This window comes from Triplophysa dalaica, chromosome 10, assembly GCF_015846415.1.
Source record: "Triplophysa dalaica isolate WHDGS20190420 chromosome 10, ASM1584641v1, whole genome shotgun sequence".
Lineage (NCBI taxonomy): Eukaryota > Metazoa > Chordata > Actinopteri > Cypriniformes > Nemacheilidae > Triplophysa > Triplophysa dalaica.
In genome coordinates this window covers 3,067,454-3,087,486 of record NC_079551.1, presented here as the reverse complement: position 1 = coordinate 3,087,486, position 20,033 = coordinate 3,067,454, and the positions used below count along the sequence as shown (strand labels likewise).

The 20,033-nt window shown below is 37.8% G+C and overlaps 1 protein-coding gene and 1 long non-coding RNA gene across 5 annotated transcripts; both read left to right on the top strand.

Moving 5' to 3' along the window:
- Positions 1–5,344: 5,344 nt before the first annotated feature.
- LOC130429573 (uncharacterized) lies at positions 5,345–6,157 on the top strand. The gene is made up of 3 exons (XR_008907634.1): positions 5,345–5,411; positions 5,522–5,585; positions 5,676–6,157. It is a non-coding gene; the product is annotated as an uncharacterized LOC130429573 (long non-coding RNA).
- Positions 6,158–8,203: 2,046 nt separating this feature from the next.
- On the top strand, positions 8,204–14,051 carry LOC130429561 (uncharacterized). 4 transcript variants are annotated; one of them, XR_008907632.1, is made up of 7 exons: positions 8,204–8,358; positions 8,869–9,183; positions 10,784–10,889; positions 11,000–11,119; positions 11,559–11,858; positions 12,600–12,748; positions 13,216–14,051. XR_008907632.1 is itself a non-coding variant. In XM_056758205.1 (6 exons), exons 1-5 carry the CDS (start codon positions 8,274–8,276, stop codon positions 12,734–12,736), a joined length of 957 nt encoding a protein of 318 aa, XP_056614183.1. In that variant the 5' UTR covers positions 8,204–8,273; the 3' UTR covers positions 12,737–12,748; positions 13,216–14,051. The 4 variants fall into 4 exon arrangements, 3 of the variants coding, with proteins under 3 accessions (XP_056614183.1, XP_056614181.1, XP_056614182.1); XM_056758205.1 differs by lacking the exon at positions 10,784–10,889; XM_056758203.1 differs by having other exon boundaries at positions 10,784–11,119.
- The last annotated feature ends 5,982 nt before the right edge of the window (positions 14,052–20,033 follow it).

Here is a 20,033-nt window from a genome sequence, read left to right as displayed (position 1 = left end):
ATAATTTTTAACTCTATGTAAGTCGCTTTGGATAAAAGCGTCTGCTAAATGACTAAATGTAAATGTAAAAGCCAATTAGTGTGTTGCCTTTATACAATCATGCTTATTATTTATCTAACATATCTTCAATGTATCTTGTCTATAAAAAACAAGCAGACACAATTACTGAATTCCGTCATTCACTTTATTTCAATTACAACAAATGATAAAAAATGTATATGAATATAGCAGGTGTGGGGTACAAGACACCAGACTGTCACAGTTGTGGGTGAAAACAATCCCCGGAGGGTGCTTTATTTCAAAACACACGTGCAGGTGAAAGTAAATTGTAGATGTGGTGGTTTCTCCCGTAATGTCCCGTGTAGGGGTCCGTTCCCGCGCAGGCAATCCAATAGGTAGGTGATCGTGCTTGTAGGGGAAAGGTCCAACGGTGTGAGGATCCCACCAATCTTCAGGGGCTTGAATCTTGGAACAAGAAAGAGAGCGACAGGGCATCAATACTTGGGAAGTTATAGAGTTGTAGCTCAACCTTCCTCCTGGCTCTCTCCTTTTTATCTCCCCTGAAGATTGGTCGCAGGTGCTGGTGATCCGCTGATTTCCTCCGTAACCATGGCGACGCTGATTGGGTGCTGCCTGACTCGCCACACAGGATTAAAAAAACAATACTGCAAAATAAGCATGTATACCCAACATAAAATTACAACGACAAACAACGTGCATTAAATTTTCGTGCGTGTGAATATGTGTTTACACAAACAATTACTGGCAAGTAAAACATCTGTCGGGGTCCTCTTATGCAGTCCTAAAAACCTTGCAGGACACCACGTTACAGTGATCTTTTTTTAATCTTAAATAATTGGAGAGTCCATGATCAGACGTCGTTTCTTTTAAACAAGCATTTCATCCATTAATAACATATATTTCCAACAGGGCAGAATGTGGTATTTAGACGTTTTTGAAGCAAACTGCTAAAAAACATTCACTCAACAGCACAAGTTAATGATGTGGCACTTAAGAGGCTTTTGCATCTGAACTTTTCAATTGTTGTTTATCAATGACTATCAAGTTCATTAAACACTGGGATTAAACCTTATGCAAAAAACTGCCCAAATACAGACCGTGTCCTCACACTCATCCTGATGCAATAGTTGAAGTGACTCATACTGAGGAATCGACGTCATTACTTGTGTTAAGCGAGGTTAGGGGGACGCCACATAGACCCGCCCTAAATATTACCCCAACCACTAACCAATGAAACGTATAGGGAGCGGAGCCCCGCCCCAATATTAAGCACCGCCCCGTACTGCATCCTGCAGCCAGGACCTTCTGGGTTTGTTGAATTTGGCTGAGTAGTTGTTGGCTGGCACACCACCGTATAAGAATGCTTCTAATACATAAAAGAAAAGTAAGCTCGACCAAGTTCAGGGGATATTGAAGATGCTTGTGTAGCATAGTGGTCTTCTGGAACTTATCCCAAGGTACACTCTGTGTGACTAGACTTTATACCTGCTAACAAGTGGATTTCTGACAATAGACATATAACATGAGGACCTCCTTCTTGATAACATACAAAAGAGAGGATGGAAGGGCCATCAGTTGAATCACACCTTTACAGATATATGTTATTGACAGGTGGGGCGCAAGCAAAATGTGATCAGCCATTTGGTTTACACCTTACCTATATAGATGTTACTTAAAGATGAAGCACAGACACAATCAATGTCAGACGTCGATTACATATGAAAGAATGACAAAAAATCCTTCAAGTTGAATAGTGTAGATTAGTTTCAGACCCAAAATATGCTACTATAAATATATAACTGCAAAACGTTTTCTCAATGATACAGACTTTTTGACAATTAAATTTCACCAGTTTTTTTTGGTTTGAGGTGCTCATGCTTACTAAACATTTCCGTGCATCTATAAAAGGGAGCATCTAAGCTCACTTTGTAGTGATGTTAGCTCTTACACCATGCCAAATGAAGCGATTTTTAGAGAAGCTCAGTATATCGATGCTTGATTTGTTTTATAAAAATCAGGTGACCAACAATGTCCGAAGATTCGTTTCATGCACCCCTGTGGCTGCTTTGTAATTTGATTCAAAGGCCCTGTCCCAAATGGCACACACCGGTCTTGTGGACTTCCTCTGAGTCCACACTGACGTCAGGAAGAGCCACAAGGGTACATGGGATTGCATGTTGGGACAGACTTGAGGTCATCACGCCGGAAAGAGCATGCGGTGCTTTCTAATCACTCTCGAGGTACTTTGTTGTGAAGTCGACCAAACTGTAGTCCCATTATTGTTATTTGGGACAGGAGCTGCTGGTTTTATAGTTCTGTATTTTATATGTTGATATGCCACCAAACATGCAATAAATATTTAGATATTTAGTCATTTGGCAGACGCTTTTATCCAAAACGGCTTACAGTGCACTTATTACAGGGACAATCCCCCTGGAGCAACATGGAGTAAAGTGTCTTGCTCAAGGACACATTGGTGGTGGCTGCTGGGATAGATAGTTAGTTTTTATTATCATATTTGTCTGTACAATACAGAAGCTGTGTTGTTCAGATTCACAGAGCCCAGATACAACTTGATATAAATCTACAACAAAACATCATACCTCATAATACTCTTCAATGGACCGTTGTACTTATGGGACATTTTGAGGTGCAACATCTCAAAAACCTTTAAGGGTGCTTTGAAATTTACACATATGGGTTATTCCCAGTATGCTTGACTACCATCTAGCCAACTTCAGGGGTCCATAACTTAAAAATGGAACAGTAAAAATTAGGGCTGGGTAAAAAATATCGATTCTTCGATATTAATCGATTTTCAATTTAACAAAACAATATCGATTCGGGAAATCCCGAATCGATTCTTAATGCGTGTGCTTTAATTCAAGGATATCTGTATTTCGCCTTCCTGAAGATGTCGCAATCACTCGTGCTGATACACATAAAACAAAATAAATTCCAATAAAAGCGGGAGAGGAAATAAGGATCATGGCGGAAGCTCGCGGTAGCCAATGGACCCCAGCGCCTGCAGATTAATGTCAGATTCACCTCGCGCTAAGACTACGCGATAGTTGAGAACGAGGGATTTCACAATCTAATCAATGTTTTGATGCCGAGATACGTAATGGTGACACACAAGTACTTCAGTGAAAGGCATAACATGTCACTATATCCTGGGATGCACATAAGTGATGCGCGTGCGTGACCAAAATTAAAATTGCGCTCTATCAATAAGTTTGGACCGCTGTGTACTGACATGGTTGAAACCTTTTGATGCACAATCACTGTTTTAGACCGACTAAATGTTATACTGGAAAAGATTTCCCTTTGAACTGAATGCTGCTAAAACTACTGCTATCTCGTTTGTTCCCGGTGTTAAATGGGACCTGGGTGTAAGTTATGAAAAACGGAGTATCGGTAGCTCCGCCTTCGTTGGTTCTGTGAATGTCTGGATCTGCACTGCGCTTCAGGTCCATGTGCGCTCGCAAGTGCACTTCCCAGCAACCTGCCCAAAACCAAAAAGGTTGGCGTTTTAGATTTCAAATTTGATGTTGAAAATTAATATTTACTAATTAAAAATGAAAAACAAGAATAAATACAATACCAGTGTATTTTAAGTGTACAATATAGCAATATAAATATATTATTATCCCACTATATTATTTTGTTTATTGTTATGTATCTCTTGAGAACCAGATAGAAAAACGTATGCGCACCCCTGACTATATTGCAAGCATATACTTAAATGTGGATTCCATGCCTGCAAAACTAGCATTGTAATTGAAGTACTAATAACTAATCGATATTGAATCGAATCGAATCGAAAATCGAATCGAATCGAATCGAAACCAAAAAATCAAGAATCGAATTGAAACGCCAATTTGGTCGCAATACCCAGCCCTAGTAAAAATGTCTGCTTTTTGGCAAGATGGTAGTCAAGGATACTGGGTATAACCTCTATGTGTAAATTTTAATGCACCCTTAAAGTTTTCGAGATGTAGCACCTCAAAATGTACCATTGGTTCATTGAACAGTACTGTAAAATAGTAAAATGTCTGCTTTTTGGCAAGATGGTAGTCTGGAATACTGGGTATAACTCCAAAGAAAGTCGAGATATGGCACCCCAAAATGTCCTAAAAGTTTATTGGCCATCGTACTGTTTTGTGACATATGCCGATTCCCAAAATGCTACAGTAAAACTGTCTGTTTTCGTGCATGATATCAAGACAAGGTAAAACCTAGCTGTGGAACTTTTAACGCACCATCAAAGACATACCTGTACAGAAACACAGTTTTGACGTTAGACATGGTGGTCTAGTGGGTTAAACCACTGTACTGGCAATCAGAAGGTTGCTGGTTCAATCCCAGCATCCACCACCAGTGTGTCCTTGAGCAAGACACTTTACTCCACGTTGCTCCAGGGGTTTGTCCCTGTAATAAGTGCACTGTAAGTCTCTTTTAAGCGTCTGCTAAATGACTAATGTAAATGTATAACGCACTGGCTAAGACCAAAAAGAGTATAATAAATTGTATAAGAGCAATTGATCAGAAAGAAATTCGAATAAGCTTTATTTTCCAATTGTGCACACAAAGACAAGCAACGTGTTGTGGTTTCAGGAGCTCAGAATGAAAAAATACAGTATAGACAAACACAGGAAAAAAATAATATAATGAATAAAAATAAAATTAGATAATTAATTTACATAAGAGGTAAGAGGGACAGTTAATTATATATATGCAAAGTATAACAAAACTGTGTATACTATGCTTTTTACAAATATACACGTAATTTACTTAATTATGCATAAATCGTATTGCATGCTCTGCACTAGAATATTGCACTTTCAAACATGTCTGTACTTTTGGATGTGATTAATATTCATGGTGGAGATAGGCTGCCTAAAAACTGTTCTATCAAAGTGTTATTGAGGATGGTAAGGGGAGTGGGTGATGGAGGTTCCACGTGAAGTTCATGGTCATCTCAAGGGGCATTCAGCATGTCATGACTTAGACAGCAAGCAGTCCATCCTCTGTGCACTCTCTCACAAACACACACACGCGCGTGCACGCACGCACGAACAGACACACAAACACACACACACACACAAACACACGGCCAAACACACAGACACTCACACACAAAAAGTTTTTTTTAAACGTAAAAGAAGAGAAACGCGAGACCGTCCCTAAACTAAGCTTGAATAATGTAGTGGGATGGCCTTTTTTTGAGTAGTCTGCGTGGCTCCTTTAAAAATAGCGGGGCATTAAGTGGGTGGGTACGTCAGGTAATCACGTACCTATATAGATTCAGGTGAGGTAAGTGCGTCATGACATTGCATCGATGTGACCTGTTTGTGTTGGTCTTGAATCTCCTTCACTCCTCGAGAAAGGTAGGCTCGGTTAAACTGGTGGATCATAGACGGGAGGGAAATATAAATCTTGAATATGAGTGTTCGTAGGAATTTAACTTAATTCACATGTTTGCTTGATGTAATTTTAGATTAGTCGGGTGCGTCCAGACATTGCTAGTGAGCATGTGTGAGTGAGTGTCTTGCACGTGAAAGGTAATATTATCTTTCCCTTACCCGGTTTGTGTGACTATAAATTTGAGAGGAGTGGGGAGGGAGCAAACGAAAATGTTATTTGTTTTTCAGAAGTTGCCAGCTGTGGTTAAAATATCGTTTCCTGTTTGGGACGCGGGATTCTCTTGTTGCATTGAACCCTCGTGATTGCATGGACTGCTCGCGATTGCCTTGAACGTTTGTACAACGCACACGTTGGATACGCTCTAAACCCGTGGCCGTTGACTCTGGTGCCATCGGGGCTCGCTCATGTCGCTGGCGTATTTTCATTTGATTTGAGTCTATTCATTGTTTGTGTATTTGGTTTAAATGTGTGTGTAACAGAGTGAAATTGAAATTTCGTTTTGTTACGCTGCTTTATTGTATTATTATTATTATTATTATTATTATTATTATTATTATTATTATTATTATTATTATTAGGTATTGTTTATTTACCAATTTATTTAGTTTGTTCCTTTCTTTATTTGGGTTGGTTGTATTCTTTCGTTGTCTCGATTTACATTTATCCCGCTCTATTTCGCAATTGAGTATTGTTTATTTGTTCTGTTGCTCTTTTGGCCTTGGTTTATCTGATTGGCATTGAGTGGGTTTAAATTAATCATATCTGTTTTGGTTGGTTTGAAGTGTTTGATTGCATTTATTTTGTTTTCTGAATCGAGTGGTGAAGTGTTTAAGCCAAGACATAACGTGAAAGGAAACCAACTTTAATTTATTTGTTGTGAATTGTTTCTTTGTAAGTATATTTTTTCCTTTTTTTTGGGTGCGTGTGGCCAGTGTATGGGTGGCCGGCCCAGGGGAAATGTATAAACAAAGCCCAGTGGGATGATTCCTTCATATTTAATTTTATCACTGATGTTGAGCTCCAGGTGTTTTTTTAATAACTTAAATAAATACATTTTTAGTCCGTGGTTTTGTCTCTGCTCGTTCTTTTCATTTGGTTGAAAGCCTGTAATTGGGGAGGCTCAGAAACTGGGGTCGGAGTACGGGCTTTACCAGTGTAAGTTAATGATCGTCAGTACGGTCACAATAAGAAACTGGAAAAGCAGATACTTCGCGTTTTTAAGGTGGAACGGAGAGCGTCAATAAGAAACTGTGAATAAGAAGCTGGATTCAGCCTCGTCTTCGACGAAATGATCACGTTATTTTAAAGCAAGGCACGTGGTATGCGTTTAACTTGTTCCTGGGGAAATTCCTAAGCATCATATCTTGATCGTCTTTTCGATAACTGCGGCATTTCCTCTTAACTGTCAAATGTCTTGTTCTATAATAGCTACACAAGAAAATCCGAGATCATCGATTACCCGGAAACGTCGGAACATCTTAATCTCGTTATTGGCCGTGTCCCAAACGGCGCACTATAGGACACTACACATTTTGGTAAAGACTTTAGGCTCGTTTGAGATGCATCTTGCCTCGCCTGAAATGAAGACGAGAGTAGGCAGCTCCAGTAAGTGGAGAAGTCATCATGAAAGTGCATGCAAGCCGGAAACTTCCTGAAACTCGCTGTGTGTTGTTGGACTGCATACGTAATCAATACGAGAGATAACGATCGCATTTTTTTATTGCGGACTTAGAAGATGGAATTGAAATACCCTTATTTTTACATGAAGATGAGGACAATCTTTTTATCTATTATTAAAAGTTGCTTTTAAGACACAGTGGCCCTATAACAAATGTTTGTCTTTTTGCTGAACGTCCCCATTTACAAATACACGGTGTATTATACACCCATCCAATTACAGAGTGAAACATAAATAAATAAAATAAGATACAAAGATAGAAAAAAAACTATTAACCTAATAACATCAGGGTCTTCTAAAATATCAAATTATTCAACCAATTTAAATAGTTTTCTTCGAACTTTCGATTTGATTTTACTTAAAGATTTACAGTAAATCCAAAATTCTTCTTGAAAAATAAAAAACAATGGTTTTGTTCAAAATAAGGATATTTCTTATCAAAAATCCAAAGTGTAACTCTTACTAATAATAATAATAATTATTAACTCCAAAAAGTGTATCACTTTTGTAAAAAGCCAACAGATCAATTGAATTCTTTAGCCACTCATACAAATCAGACCAAAAAGCTCTTCTATATTGACAATCAAAAAATAAATGTGCTGTTGTTTCTATTTCTGAATCACAAAACGTACATATATTATGATCTATATTAAACCTATGAAATTCTAAGGAAAGGAAAGATAAATATCATTAAATACTCTATAACGTAGCCTACTTCCTTGGCTTTGGGAGGTATAGGAAAGAAAAGATACCTGGTTCTTGGTTTTTTAAGAGAGCTCTTTGAAAAAAAACTGAATCACATTATTTCGAATTCACTGAGCTGAAAATTTATCATGAATTAGTTGTATTTGTATTACTTTGTTTGCAAAACTATTCCTAATAAAATCCTTCCCATTTATTTGTAAAGATGCTAAATTAATAGCCAAGGATACACTTCCGTGGAGTCTGCATCAAGGATGAAGACAGCATCGAGGGCACCAAGGAGGTGCTAGCAAGCAGACTTCTGAGCGCTCAAATAGACAAATGTGACACGAGCATGCGCAACTTAAGTCCATAAGACCGAAAGTCTACATGAAGTGCGCCATTTGTGACATCGCTTTTCTCTCAGCAGGAATGACTCTCAAAGACGTCACCCGGTATTTTAAAAATGTTAATCGGTATTACTTCAATAAACAACAACACGGCAAGACGTTGTTTTTCTGTATTTTTTATTTTGTCGCTGTTAATGGACGGTAAGTTGCTTTTTTAAACACTTTAGACTTTCAGTTTCGGTTTAGTCAAAGTTAGACAACACCCACCTCTTTTCTCATGTCTCGGTTGACAATAAAGGGCAGTTGTAAAAAGAAATAGGTGAAATCTCTTCTATCTTTCTAGTATCCTGTGTAGGATTGGATAGTAATACAAACTAAATGATTAATTGTGTCTGTTGTAATTCTGATTTTGACTATTGGCTGAGTTTACAGGTATAGGCAAAGAGAAAGAGAAACAGGCTTGTGTGTTCAGGGGGGAAGTACAAAAATGTTTGACCGTGTCTGGTAGTAAATGTTTACAGGCATCCAATGATATTTTGTGAGCATGGTGCAGCAGAACTATGAGTTAAATTGACCTGTATGAGCTGTGTGATGAATAGCGCAGCACTTGAAACTATCTACAACACCTCCAGTGACAAATGGCAATTTACGTCACTATAAGAAATGTTTGCTCAGTTTTGTGAAGAATTACAGTCTGTTTGTGTTCTGCAGGTGTTTCTTGTATTGAATCGGTGTCAGTAAATGAGGGAGATTCTGTCACTCTGCACACTTCTCTCACCGACATACAGAGAGATGATTTCATTGAGTGGAGGTTTGGAGATCAATTGGATCTTATAGCTATAATCAACAGAGCGGCTAATAAGATTTTATTATATGATGCCTCTGATGGGAGATTTAAGGGCAGACTGAGTCTAAATGATCAGACTGGAGATCTCACCATCACCAACATCAGATCTGAACACACTGGAGTTTATCATCTACAGATCATCAGACAGATGACTACAAACAAGAGATTCAATATTAGTGGTGAGTTGTCAAGAATTTTACATTTTTACACAGATGACAGAAACGCAGATGTTAGGCAGAATGTTTGAGACTGACAGCCGCCAATCACTTTAAGTGCATGAAAAACAAGAACACTATAAAAATAATAATGGAGCGAAATTTTTTTTGTAATATATAACTGTTCTTTTAAAGGTCTCTTGATCACATTACAACAACTTTATGTGTAACTTTTTTTGCGTCAACAATAGTGGACGAAAATAAAATTAATATAGAGGACTTGTTAATGATGGTTTCGCTTTCATTCCCAGACATCTTTTCTTCAAAACATGGTGAATCACATTGCCTCCCCTCAAATAATGTCATGATTCCGCTATCATTTCATGTTTATTCTTGTTCTTGCAGCGGAGTCATAGCATAGCCTTGGGTTTTGTGTGAGAGAGACATGGCTTTGCTTATATATTGGCTGTCATGCGCTTTCTCGTGTCTCGTCGGTGTTTCCCTCCCTTTTGTCTCGTTAGCCTTCCCATTAGTGTTTCATTACCCGCACCTGCCCCTCGTTAATTATCCTGTGTTTGTCCCTTTTAAAACGTCCTCGTGTTCATTTTCTGTGCTCGTTCATTGTTCGTGTTACCATGTACCTTGTACGTATTGTACCCTGACTCGTCAGGTTCTTGGTACCTTGTGTTTTGTGAGTATAGTATAGTCTAGTTTTGGCCTAAGTGTTTATTTTCTTAGTTTAGTTAGTACATGTCCTTGTTTTCACTTATAAATTATCCAGTCTGGTTTTCCCCCTCGTGGGCATTGTTTTGCCTTTTTGTTAAGTGTGTAATAATAAATATCTGTTTAACCCTTTACCTCGGTGTCTGCCTGTTAGTAGGTTCTATCTGTGTCAAATTCTTGACAAATAAAGACGTATAATCTTAAACTTTGAATTTGAATTAAACCAAAAGCATATTCAGTTATACAATGCTGGAACATGAATTCTTTTGGTGAGTGGGAAAATTTTATTTATGTTTGATGCTTACAATTTATGTGAAATTTCTATATTTCATAAAATGGCACAAAATCTGTGGCACCCTGGATACACGAACCCCAGTTGAGAAGCACTGCTACAAGTTGCGTTCTTGGACACAAATTTCCCCCTTTTTTCGTGCCAGTCAGAATGATTTTTCAATCGTGTCACCCAGCACGACTTTGAATCTAACATACTTTATTAGGCGATGATGCAATCTGATGTGAATTCATACCTATTTTACAAGGTGGCTCAATGGTGTGAATTCCTATTTCCTACGATCTCATTTGTATGTTATGTAATGATTTGACTTTGCCTCTGTGAGTTTAGGATAAGCGGTGGCTTTAGGGTAGCCACTTATCATTGCTTTGCTAACTTGTGAAACTCGCGTTTTTAGCAAAATTAGCTTTTGTGGCTGTGATCTTTGAGTTTACGTTGGGTATTTTACCTTCTAAAATATGGACAACCTCTATATATATTAGGTTATAAATGTACATACACACATTTTAAAATAACAGTTTCAATACTTGTATTGTATTTACCGTAAACACACATATACGCATTTAATATGAATCATCTAACTGAATACATTTCTAACTATTTCTGCAGGTGTGTTTAGTGATACAGGAGGAGTGAAACAGGTGCCAGTGATGGAGGGAGATATTGTCACTCTACACACTGATCTCACTCACATGCAGAAATATGACAAGATATTGTGGGTTTCTGAACCTGAAAATACTGTCATAGCTGAAATTAATAGAGTTGACAATTTCTTCTTTCTAAATGATACCGCTGAAAAGATAACTGTACGCAAACTGCATTTAGGTCCTCTGCAAGGAGACCTCACCATCAGAAACATCGGAGCTGCACAGTCGGGACTTTATCAAGTTAACATCATCAGCAGTACTTATAGTATACAGAAGAGATTTAATATTATTGTCTTTGGTGAGTAGCTTCCAGTGCTATAAAAAATATAGATTTGTTTACTTCATCTTGAATATGTTGCTTTGGATAATGCATCAGTTCGTACCTCAAGCTAAAAGAACCAAATGTAAATACTGGTTTTTCACATTTGTTTTCTCAGCCCATTTGCATTTGTAAAATAATTTCCTGTACATGACCATAAATACTGGAAAGTTACACCATAAATGACATCCTAAATATATATTACAATTTTTATGATTGTGTAGTACATATGTTCCTATTTTAGTGAGATCTCTTATTTGTGTCCAGTCAATTGATCTTTTGGACATTTCTCTTGTGGCTTTTATTCATAAATCTGCGCATAAAATGTGTCTGTGTACATGTTAATTTAAATTTAGAAGGTTTACTGGAAATTGTTCAGCTGTTAAATTAATCTCATATGTGCTTTACGTTGATATAGATGTACCTAAGCCATTATCAGTGAAGGAGGGAGGATCTGTGACTTTACACACTGATGTGCAAGGAGATCATACAATATGGTGGACTTCTGGCACCCACATAGCTGAAATAGACAGAAAGGCTCAGATTATCTCTATACATGATGATGTTCTTGACGGCAGATTCAGAGACCGACTGCAGCTGAGTTTGACTGGATCTCTTACCATCACAAATCTCAGAGGTAGAGATACTGGACTTTATCACCTTGAAATCAGTGACAGCAGACACACCTTACACAAGATGTTCACTTTGAATGTTTGTGGTGAGTAGCTTAACCTTTTTTATATCGCACAGAGTTCACAAACTTACGGGAGTGACAACTGCACTATACAACCAAATGAACTGGCATTTACCCAAATTAAACGCAGTGTGTACCAAACCGAACTCAACAAGTAGTTGTTAATGACGTCTTTAAATGGCCATCAGAGATGTGTCTTCATCTGTTTTAGGGAGGTGCAAAAAATATCACTGAAAGAAGTTTACTTTTGAACATTTTAACCTGTGGATGGCCGCTCTCACTATCCAGCGTTGCCAGATGTTCATAGACAAATCAGCAAACGGAGACATGGTGAAAATCATCCATAAAAATCCAAGTAGTATATATTATATTAGTCCAAAAGATTTAAAATATCCGCAACTAACCATTATTAACACCTAAATTGCCGGGCTTTATGAGCTTAGACCAATCAACAAACATAAAAGCGCTTAAAAATAGCAACGCTGCAAAATAGCACAGAGCATCTGCCAGCGGTAGTTTTGTTTAAATTGATTAAATTTTGACAAAGCCAAAAAAATAGCAGTCGCCTAAGTTACTAATGTTTCAGTCATCACAAATGCTGGAGTGACTACCACTTCCATACACACATGGAACGATCGTTTAGTGAATTCACTCCCGCATTTAATTGAGGTTGTTTGTCACTCCCGAAACTTTGCAGTGTATATGTGCCCATGGTGTATGACTGTTATAAATCAGATTTAGTAACAATAATGTCTTTCTGTTTAGTCACAGAAGAAAATGGATTTTTATTTGTTGCCTTTGGAATCTGTTTGGTCCTGGTTATTTGTGTTGCAATGTTTTGTTGGTTTTTTATTCGCTTTTGCCACAAATCCTCTCGAAAACACACCTTAGTGCCACACTGACAATCACCACAGGTAAGAATCACATACAGTTTATAGAGCATAAAACGTACAACATAGTGTGTTCCAGCAGCGATTTCAAAGTATTAACATATATTTATTGTTTGGGATTAAAAAATCTGTGTATTTTCTGTACAGTATTTGTATGTCAGCGTTACATTGGCCACACTTTAAAAATACATATTTTACATTGTACAAGGGCTATGAATGTTCATGAAGTACCAAAATAATATAACTTCTCAGGTTATGTGGAGACCTTTCAAATTTATATAAAAAAACTTTACTGATGACTTTAATGGGTTGATTTACTGGTATAACTGGTTAACTTGACCTATTTGAGATGCAATGAGAGCACACACTATAGCATAGTGAAAGTGAAAGATTCAAAATTATTAAAGTATTCGAGCTTCAAAATGAGCTCAGCTGATTGAACCTTTTCAAGGATCACACTTATAAAGGGAAGACTTGTGTTTGTTCCACAGGTCATGCACCAGTGCTCTGGACAACCACTGACATCCAGTATACATTGAGTCGACTACCACAATCAAAAACATCTTCAACAACTTTCCTGCTTTGATTTGTAGCAACTTCTACAGTCTTCAATCTGGAGTCGGTGTAGTAGACTTCAGTGTATGTGCATTAGGGAGACATTTTATGTTCCAGCCTGGGTATGCCTCTCTAGAACACATCTGATCAGGCTTTTAATGCCCTGACCATTGGTAAATTTAAAACATTTGCAAGTTTATGATTTGAATGAAACTGCAAGAGAAATGTCAAAGCATGCTAAAATATAATTGAAGATTTTTCACTATCGCACCAAAAAGACATAATGAGGTATCTAGAATATTGTAAATATTGCAAACAAACAATGTAATGTAAACCTTCCTGTAGATCATTGGTAAGAACATTTCATCAACAACGCAAGGTTGTGGGTTCGATCCCAGGGGATTGAAAATACCTATGTAAAATGTATAGGATAAAGCAATGTAAGTCGCTTTGGATAAAAGCGTCTGCCAAATGCATAAATGTAAAGAAAATGTAAATGTATCTAGAATATTGTAATATTCTATTGCAAGCAAAGTTTTTTTATTTTGCTAAAGCTTTTAGGTATGTTTCCTTGTTATATCTGTAATGCATCCTGTCTATCTTTTTAGTTACTTCCTGTTTGTGCCACGTGTTCCGTAGTTTTCCCCTGGTTGTTTTTCCACCTGTCAATTACATTTTCAAATGTTTTTAGGAGGTATAAAGCTGGTTACTTGGTCCGTGTACGTTTTATTCATTTGATATCCTATATTAAATAAATTAATGGAAACTGAAAGATGACTCGTTTTTTCATTTTTCGTTTAGTTCAACAAACGAAAAATTAGATTTCGCCCCGATTTTTCATTTTTCGTTTGTCGTTTAAAAAACGGATTTCGGACTCAATATGGAATTCGTACATGTGGGCGGTGCTGTCACGCCCCTTTCACCCAATTGGTCAAATCGCTCACCATCCTGTACGGCCTTAATTCTGCCAGGCAGAATAAGAGTCACCTCTAGTCCTTCATTTTTAAGTTATTGCAAGTATGTCGGCGCGAACCACTGCTTATTGTTAACAGTGCGTGATATTTAAGCAGACATATCTGTTGCAATGTACGACATTTAAGAGATGCAGTATGCTGAATACCAGGGGTCTCCAACCCTGCTCCTGGTGAGCTACTCTCCTTAAGATTTCAGCTCTAACCCCAATCAAACACACCTGGGTTGCTTGATAATTACAGAAAGGTGTGCTGAAGCAGGGTTGGAGCTGCAATTTGCAGGACGGTAGTTCACCAGGTCCAGGGTTGAAGATCCCTCTGTATACAGTAATTTATGATGATTTATGATGATATAGTATCTTTCCAACAAAAGTCACCCATTACAATAAACACTTAAAAGACACAGACAGTCAAGAATAAGAAATGTGACCTCTTCGAAGTACTACAGAAGGTCTCTGCTGACACGCAGACATAGAAAACATACATGTGTAATAGCATAAGTAAAAACGTTAACAAAGATCCTTTTTCACGGGGCATTGCGGGTGTTTGACAGAGTTGCATCAGTCCAGCTACTCACTGCCTGCTGCATGCATTTCGTCAATTCAGCAATTTATGTTCCTCAATTATAAAAAAAAATAGCAGAATAACTCTGATCCCCATCATCTGGACACTATTCCCATCACTTGTCTACCCCTTGTTTACTGTCTTATTCCTTTGGTCTTGTTATTTGTCCGCTGTTGAATGTGTTTATGGTGTTGTGCTTTTTCCTGTGTTTCTGTGGATTAAAGTATACATGTTTGGAGTATCTGATTGTCTTGAGTGTTTGCTTCACAAACCGTGACATCTGTATGTAAGTGTCTCTGTCGACACCTAGGGTACTTTACAGACTCGACTTTCACCTGAAAATTTAGATGTGCTGGTTTTTCTCAACAAAAACTAATCTGCTTTATAAATGGGTTTTTCATTCGGTCTGCATGAGTTTATTCAGAAATTGTTACAAAATCTAAACGATAAAACTAATATTGTATTGATGGGAGAGTTTACCCGCTACGCAAAGTCTTTTTCAGCACATCCCAAAGATTCTCAATAGGGTCAAGGTGTGGGCTCTGTGGTGGCCAATGAGTGAAAATGATGAATATGTTTCCTTAACCACTCTTTCACAATTTGAGCCCGATGAATCCTGCCATTGTCATGTTGAAATCTGCCCGTGCCATCAGGAAGGAAAGAACCCATTGATGGCATAACTTGATCATTCAGTCAACTGACCTCATTCTCTGGGCACATAACGTTGTTGAACCTAGACCTCAAATCCAATGGGAGGCTCTTACCTATTTGCTTAGTTGAATTCATGCTGTTGTTGACTGTTTTTGAACGGGCAGTGTATATAACTCTGCTTTATAATTGGGTTTCTCATTCGGTCTGCATGAGCTGGTTCAGAAATTGTTACAAAACCAAAATGATAGAACTATATATTTACATTAACATTTAGTCATTTATCAGACGCTTTTATCCAAAGAGTATTACAGAGAGGTCAGGGAGCAATTAGCGACATGTCAAACAGGAGCAATCACACAATAGGTACTGATACAAATAAGCCAAAGATAATTTAGATAATATCTACAGTACACATGGATGTCCAGTTCACAGCATATCTTCAATACTGTAAGACAACAGAAGCCCTAGTTTAGGCACAACACGGTTAGCATATTTATAAATCTGGTCACCTACAGATAGTCATTCCACCACCAAACACACACACACACACAAACACAAACACACACACACACACACGCACACACACACACACACACACACACACACACACAGACACACACACACACACACTTCTCCCTCAAACATTTGCAAAACATAGTGATATGTAGATTCTCACAATTAGATAAAGCTGTTATTTTAAACTGGAAACAAAGAGTCAATGCCTAATTTAAAAACTAAAACAAAAGACAAATGCTAAAACTATTGTTAATCATACATACAGTGAGGGAAATAATTATTTGATCCCCTGCTGATTTAAGTTTGCCTGCTTACAAAGAAATGAAGGGTCCATCATTTTCATGGTAGGTGTATTTTAACTGATAGAGACAGAATATCAACAACAAAAAATCAGGGGAAAATGTTATATAAAGGTTATAAATTGATTTTCATTTCAGTCAGTGAAATAAGAATTTGATCCCCAAGCAAAACATAACTTTGTACTTGGTGGAGAAACCCTTGTTGGCCAGCACAGAGGTCAGACATTTCTGATAGTTGGTCACCAGGTTTGAACATGTGTCAGGATATATTTGAGTCCACTCCTCTGTCAATCTAGATAAGATAAGATTCAACCGATTCGTCAGGTATGGTGACCCATACCCGAAATGTGACCTGTGCTTTTAACCCATCCAGTGATTAGTGAGCACACACACAGCAAGTGGTGAACACACGTACACCCGAAGCAGTGGGCAGCTATCACTGCAGCGCCCGGGGAGCATGTAGGGTTAGGTGCCTTGTTCAAGGGCACCACAATCGTTACCCGCCGGCCGTGAGGATCGAACCGGCAACCTTCTGGTAACAAGTCAGACTTTCTAACCATTAGGCCACGATTTATATCTTTAAGGTTTCTTGGCTGTCGCTCAGTAAATTGTAGTTTTAACCTCCTTCACAGATTTTCTATAGGACTAGGGTCTAGAGACTGGCTAGGACATTTAATGTGCGTCTCCTTAAGCCACTCTTTGGTTGACCATAGTGGTGGAGAGGTTGAAATGGGAGATACAGATTCTGTTGGCAGGCCTCTCTTATATACATAAGATGATTTAGGAGTACTGTCTTAAAGTGACAGGACTAATATGTGGGCCATGTAGGCACATAACCAATCTTTGGGGCCAGAATTCTTGCTTGTTGGTAGGGGATCAAATATTTATTTCACTGACTGAAATGCAAATCAATTTATAACCTTTATTTCCACTGATTTTTTGGTTGATTTTCAGGTTCTATCAGTTAAAATAAACCTAAACATTATAGATGCTGCATTTATTTGTAAGCAGGCAAACTTACAAAATCAGTGTTGGGATCAAATAATTATTTCCCTCACTGTACATACATACATGCATACTGTACATATAATTTACTCAGATCACAATAATTATTGGGGAGAAGAATATTGATTGAATTTTTTATTTTGGGAATATAACTGATGGGGCAATTACGGTTAGTAGTAGTCATAATGGCCTAATGGTTAGGGAGTTGGACTTACATTTAGTCATTTGGCAGACGCTTTTATCCAAAGCAACTTACAGTGCACTTATTACAGGGACAATCCCCCTGGAGCAACATGGAGTAAAGTGTCTTGCTCAAGGACACACTGGTGGCTGCTGGGATCGAACCAGCAACCTTTTGATTACCAGTTCAGTGGTTTAACCCACTAGACCACCATCTCCTTGTGACTTGTGACCAGAAGGTTGCCGGTTCGATCCTCACGGCCGGCGGGTAACGATTGCGGTGCCCTTGAACAAGGCACCTAACCCTACATGCTCCCCGGGCGCTGCAGTGATATCTGCCCACTGCTCCGGGTGTACGTGTGTTCATCACTTGCTGTGTGTGTGCTCACTAATCACTGGATGGGTAAAAAGCAGAGGTCACATTTCGGGTATGGGTCACCATACCTGACGAATCGGTCACTTTCACTTTCATGGCGTGAACTATTTCTCCTTAAACATGAATCGATGAATGTTCCCAATCATCATTACAGAATGCTGTTTTAAGTTCAGCAATGTTCATAAACTTGTACTATAAAATTGTCGCTGTTGAAAGAAAATTATTTGTGATAAATTGACTTAAATTCATAAAACATTTCAGGTCACATTTAGTTTGGTTACATGTGATGTTGTGAGAATAAAATATTTTTTTGCAGAATTACATTTTGTGTTTTACAAACTAACATACACATCTGCATGCAGGCTCCCAACTGTGCAGATTCATGATGTTCCTTATGTGTGATGTTTGTTCTCAGAAATACAGCTACAACATATTCATACTTTATCTGTATGGAGAGTGGATAAATTAGATTGAAAGAGGCTGACACCCCCTCTTGTGGACAGCATTAAGAATTATGGTCATCATGGAATTTTTGGAGTTTGATCTAAATGATCTGTATCAAAGTTCGTGATATAGAGCCTATTCATCCACTTTTTTATAACAATAAACATTAAAATAAGTGAAAATTGGCCCAACTTGCATCAGGAGTAGACTTTGAACTTGAGCTAGCGCATAAAGAGAGAGCGCATTTAGGCCACGCCCACACCGGGGAAACAATCCAACCCACTTTCTATTGCGGGAAAATGCATCCTTGTCATTTCTGATTTATAACAAAAAACATAACAATGCCTAAACTGCTGTGAGACAAGGTGCACAGAAAACAAGAGAAAGTCCAGTGAGCACGTCCCTCTTAACCTAGCGGGTCTAAGATATGCGAGGCTGTCTGGTGGTTCAAGTAAACATATTTTAGAGTGCAAACATTTGTCAGTATCGCACTCGTACAGACTCTTAATCTGATGGGTAGAATTAAATCCGTACAGAATGGTACGATTTGACCAATCGGGTGAAAGGGGCGTGACAGCACCGCCCACATGTACGAATCCCATATTGAGTCCGAAATCCGTTTTTTAAACGACAAACGAAAAATGAAAAATCGGGGCGAAATCTAATTTTTCGTTTGTTGAACTAAACGAAAAATGAAAAAACGAGTCATCTTTCAGTTTCCATAAATTTATTTAATATAGGATATCAAATGAATAAAACGTACACGGACCTTACTTAAGCAAGCGTACCATTTGTTCCATTACTGTTTTAAACTTTTAGAAATCACTGAGCATTTTTGAACCTATTTTTTACTTATGCCTACTGAGATTTAAAAAACGTGACACAAATTATTAACCTTTAACAGTTAAAGAACAAATATTTGATTGAATGTGAAGATAACAGATAACAGATAACAGATAACAGATGTCGGCCGACGCAATGAACTTTTGGTTATCTCTAGCAACAAAGGAAACACAATTCTTGTGAAAGTAGTTCACGTTAGAAGGGTGCATACGGAGTGTCCTAGATGCTTTTTATGAAATGAGACAGCCTCAATGACGTAGCAGCCTTCCGAAATTATATATATATATATATGTATTTCAAAAGTTCCTTCTTTCTTTGTTCTTTCATTAAACTAAACAGTCTTATGTCAAATTAATCTTAAACTGCACATAGATCTGCTGCCCTAATTGATTTGACAATGGCAGTAATGTTTTGGAAACAGTAATTAGTAATCAGTAAGTGTGTTTAGACAACTGGATAAAAGTGAATAAAAATTTCCCAAAACTCCCTGGTAACCAAAGAAGGATTTCACTAAATTAACTTTTTAGTTTCACAGATCAATCACACACCTTCCCCTTAGATTTTTTATTAATTTACCTTTAAACAAGTCTGGTATAATAACTTGAATGGAGTCCGGAAAATATTAGCAGTAAGGCGTGCCATTTTGGTTTTTGTCCTGTTGTTTGTTCAAACTTGCTTTCACAACGAAATTGCATAATTTACCAATCTCCGACGCTTGAAGCATCTTCATTTAACAAGGTTGTGTTGGGCTGTATTGTAAATTAATTTATACAGTGAGTCTTAAGCCCTTGAGATTTAGGACGTGTGCACTGACTGAACTACTTTCTGTTTATGACAGACTTAAATGTATTTATGGGAAAAGGAACCATAGATTTTATAAGATTGTAAAGTTCACACTGATCTTA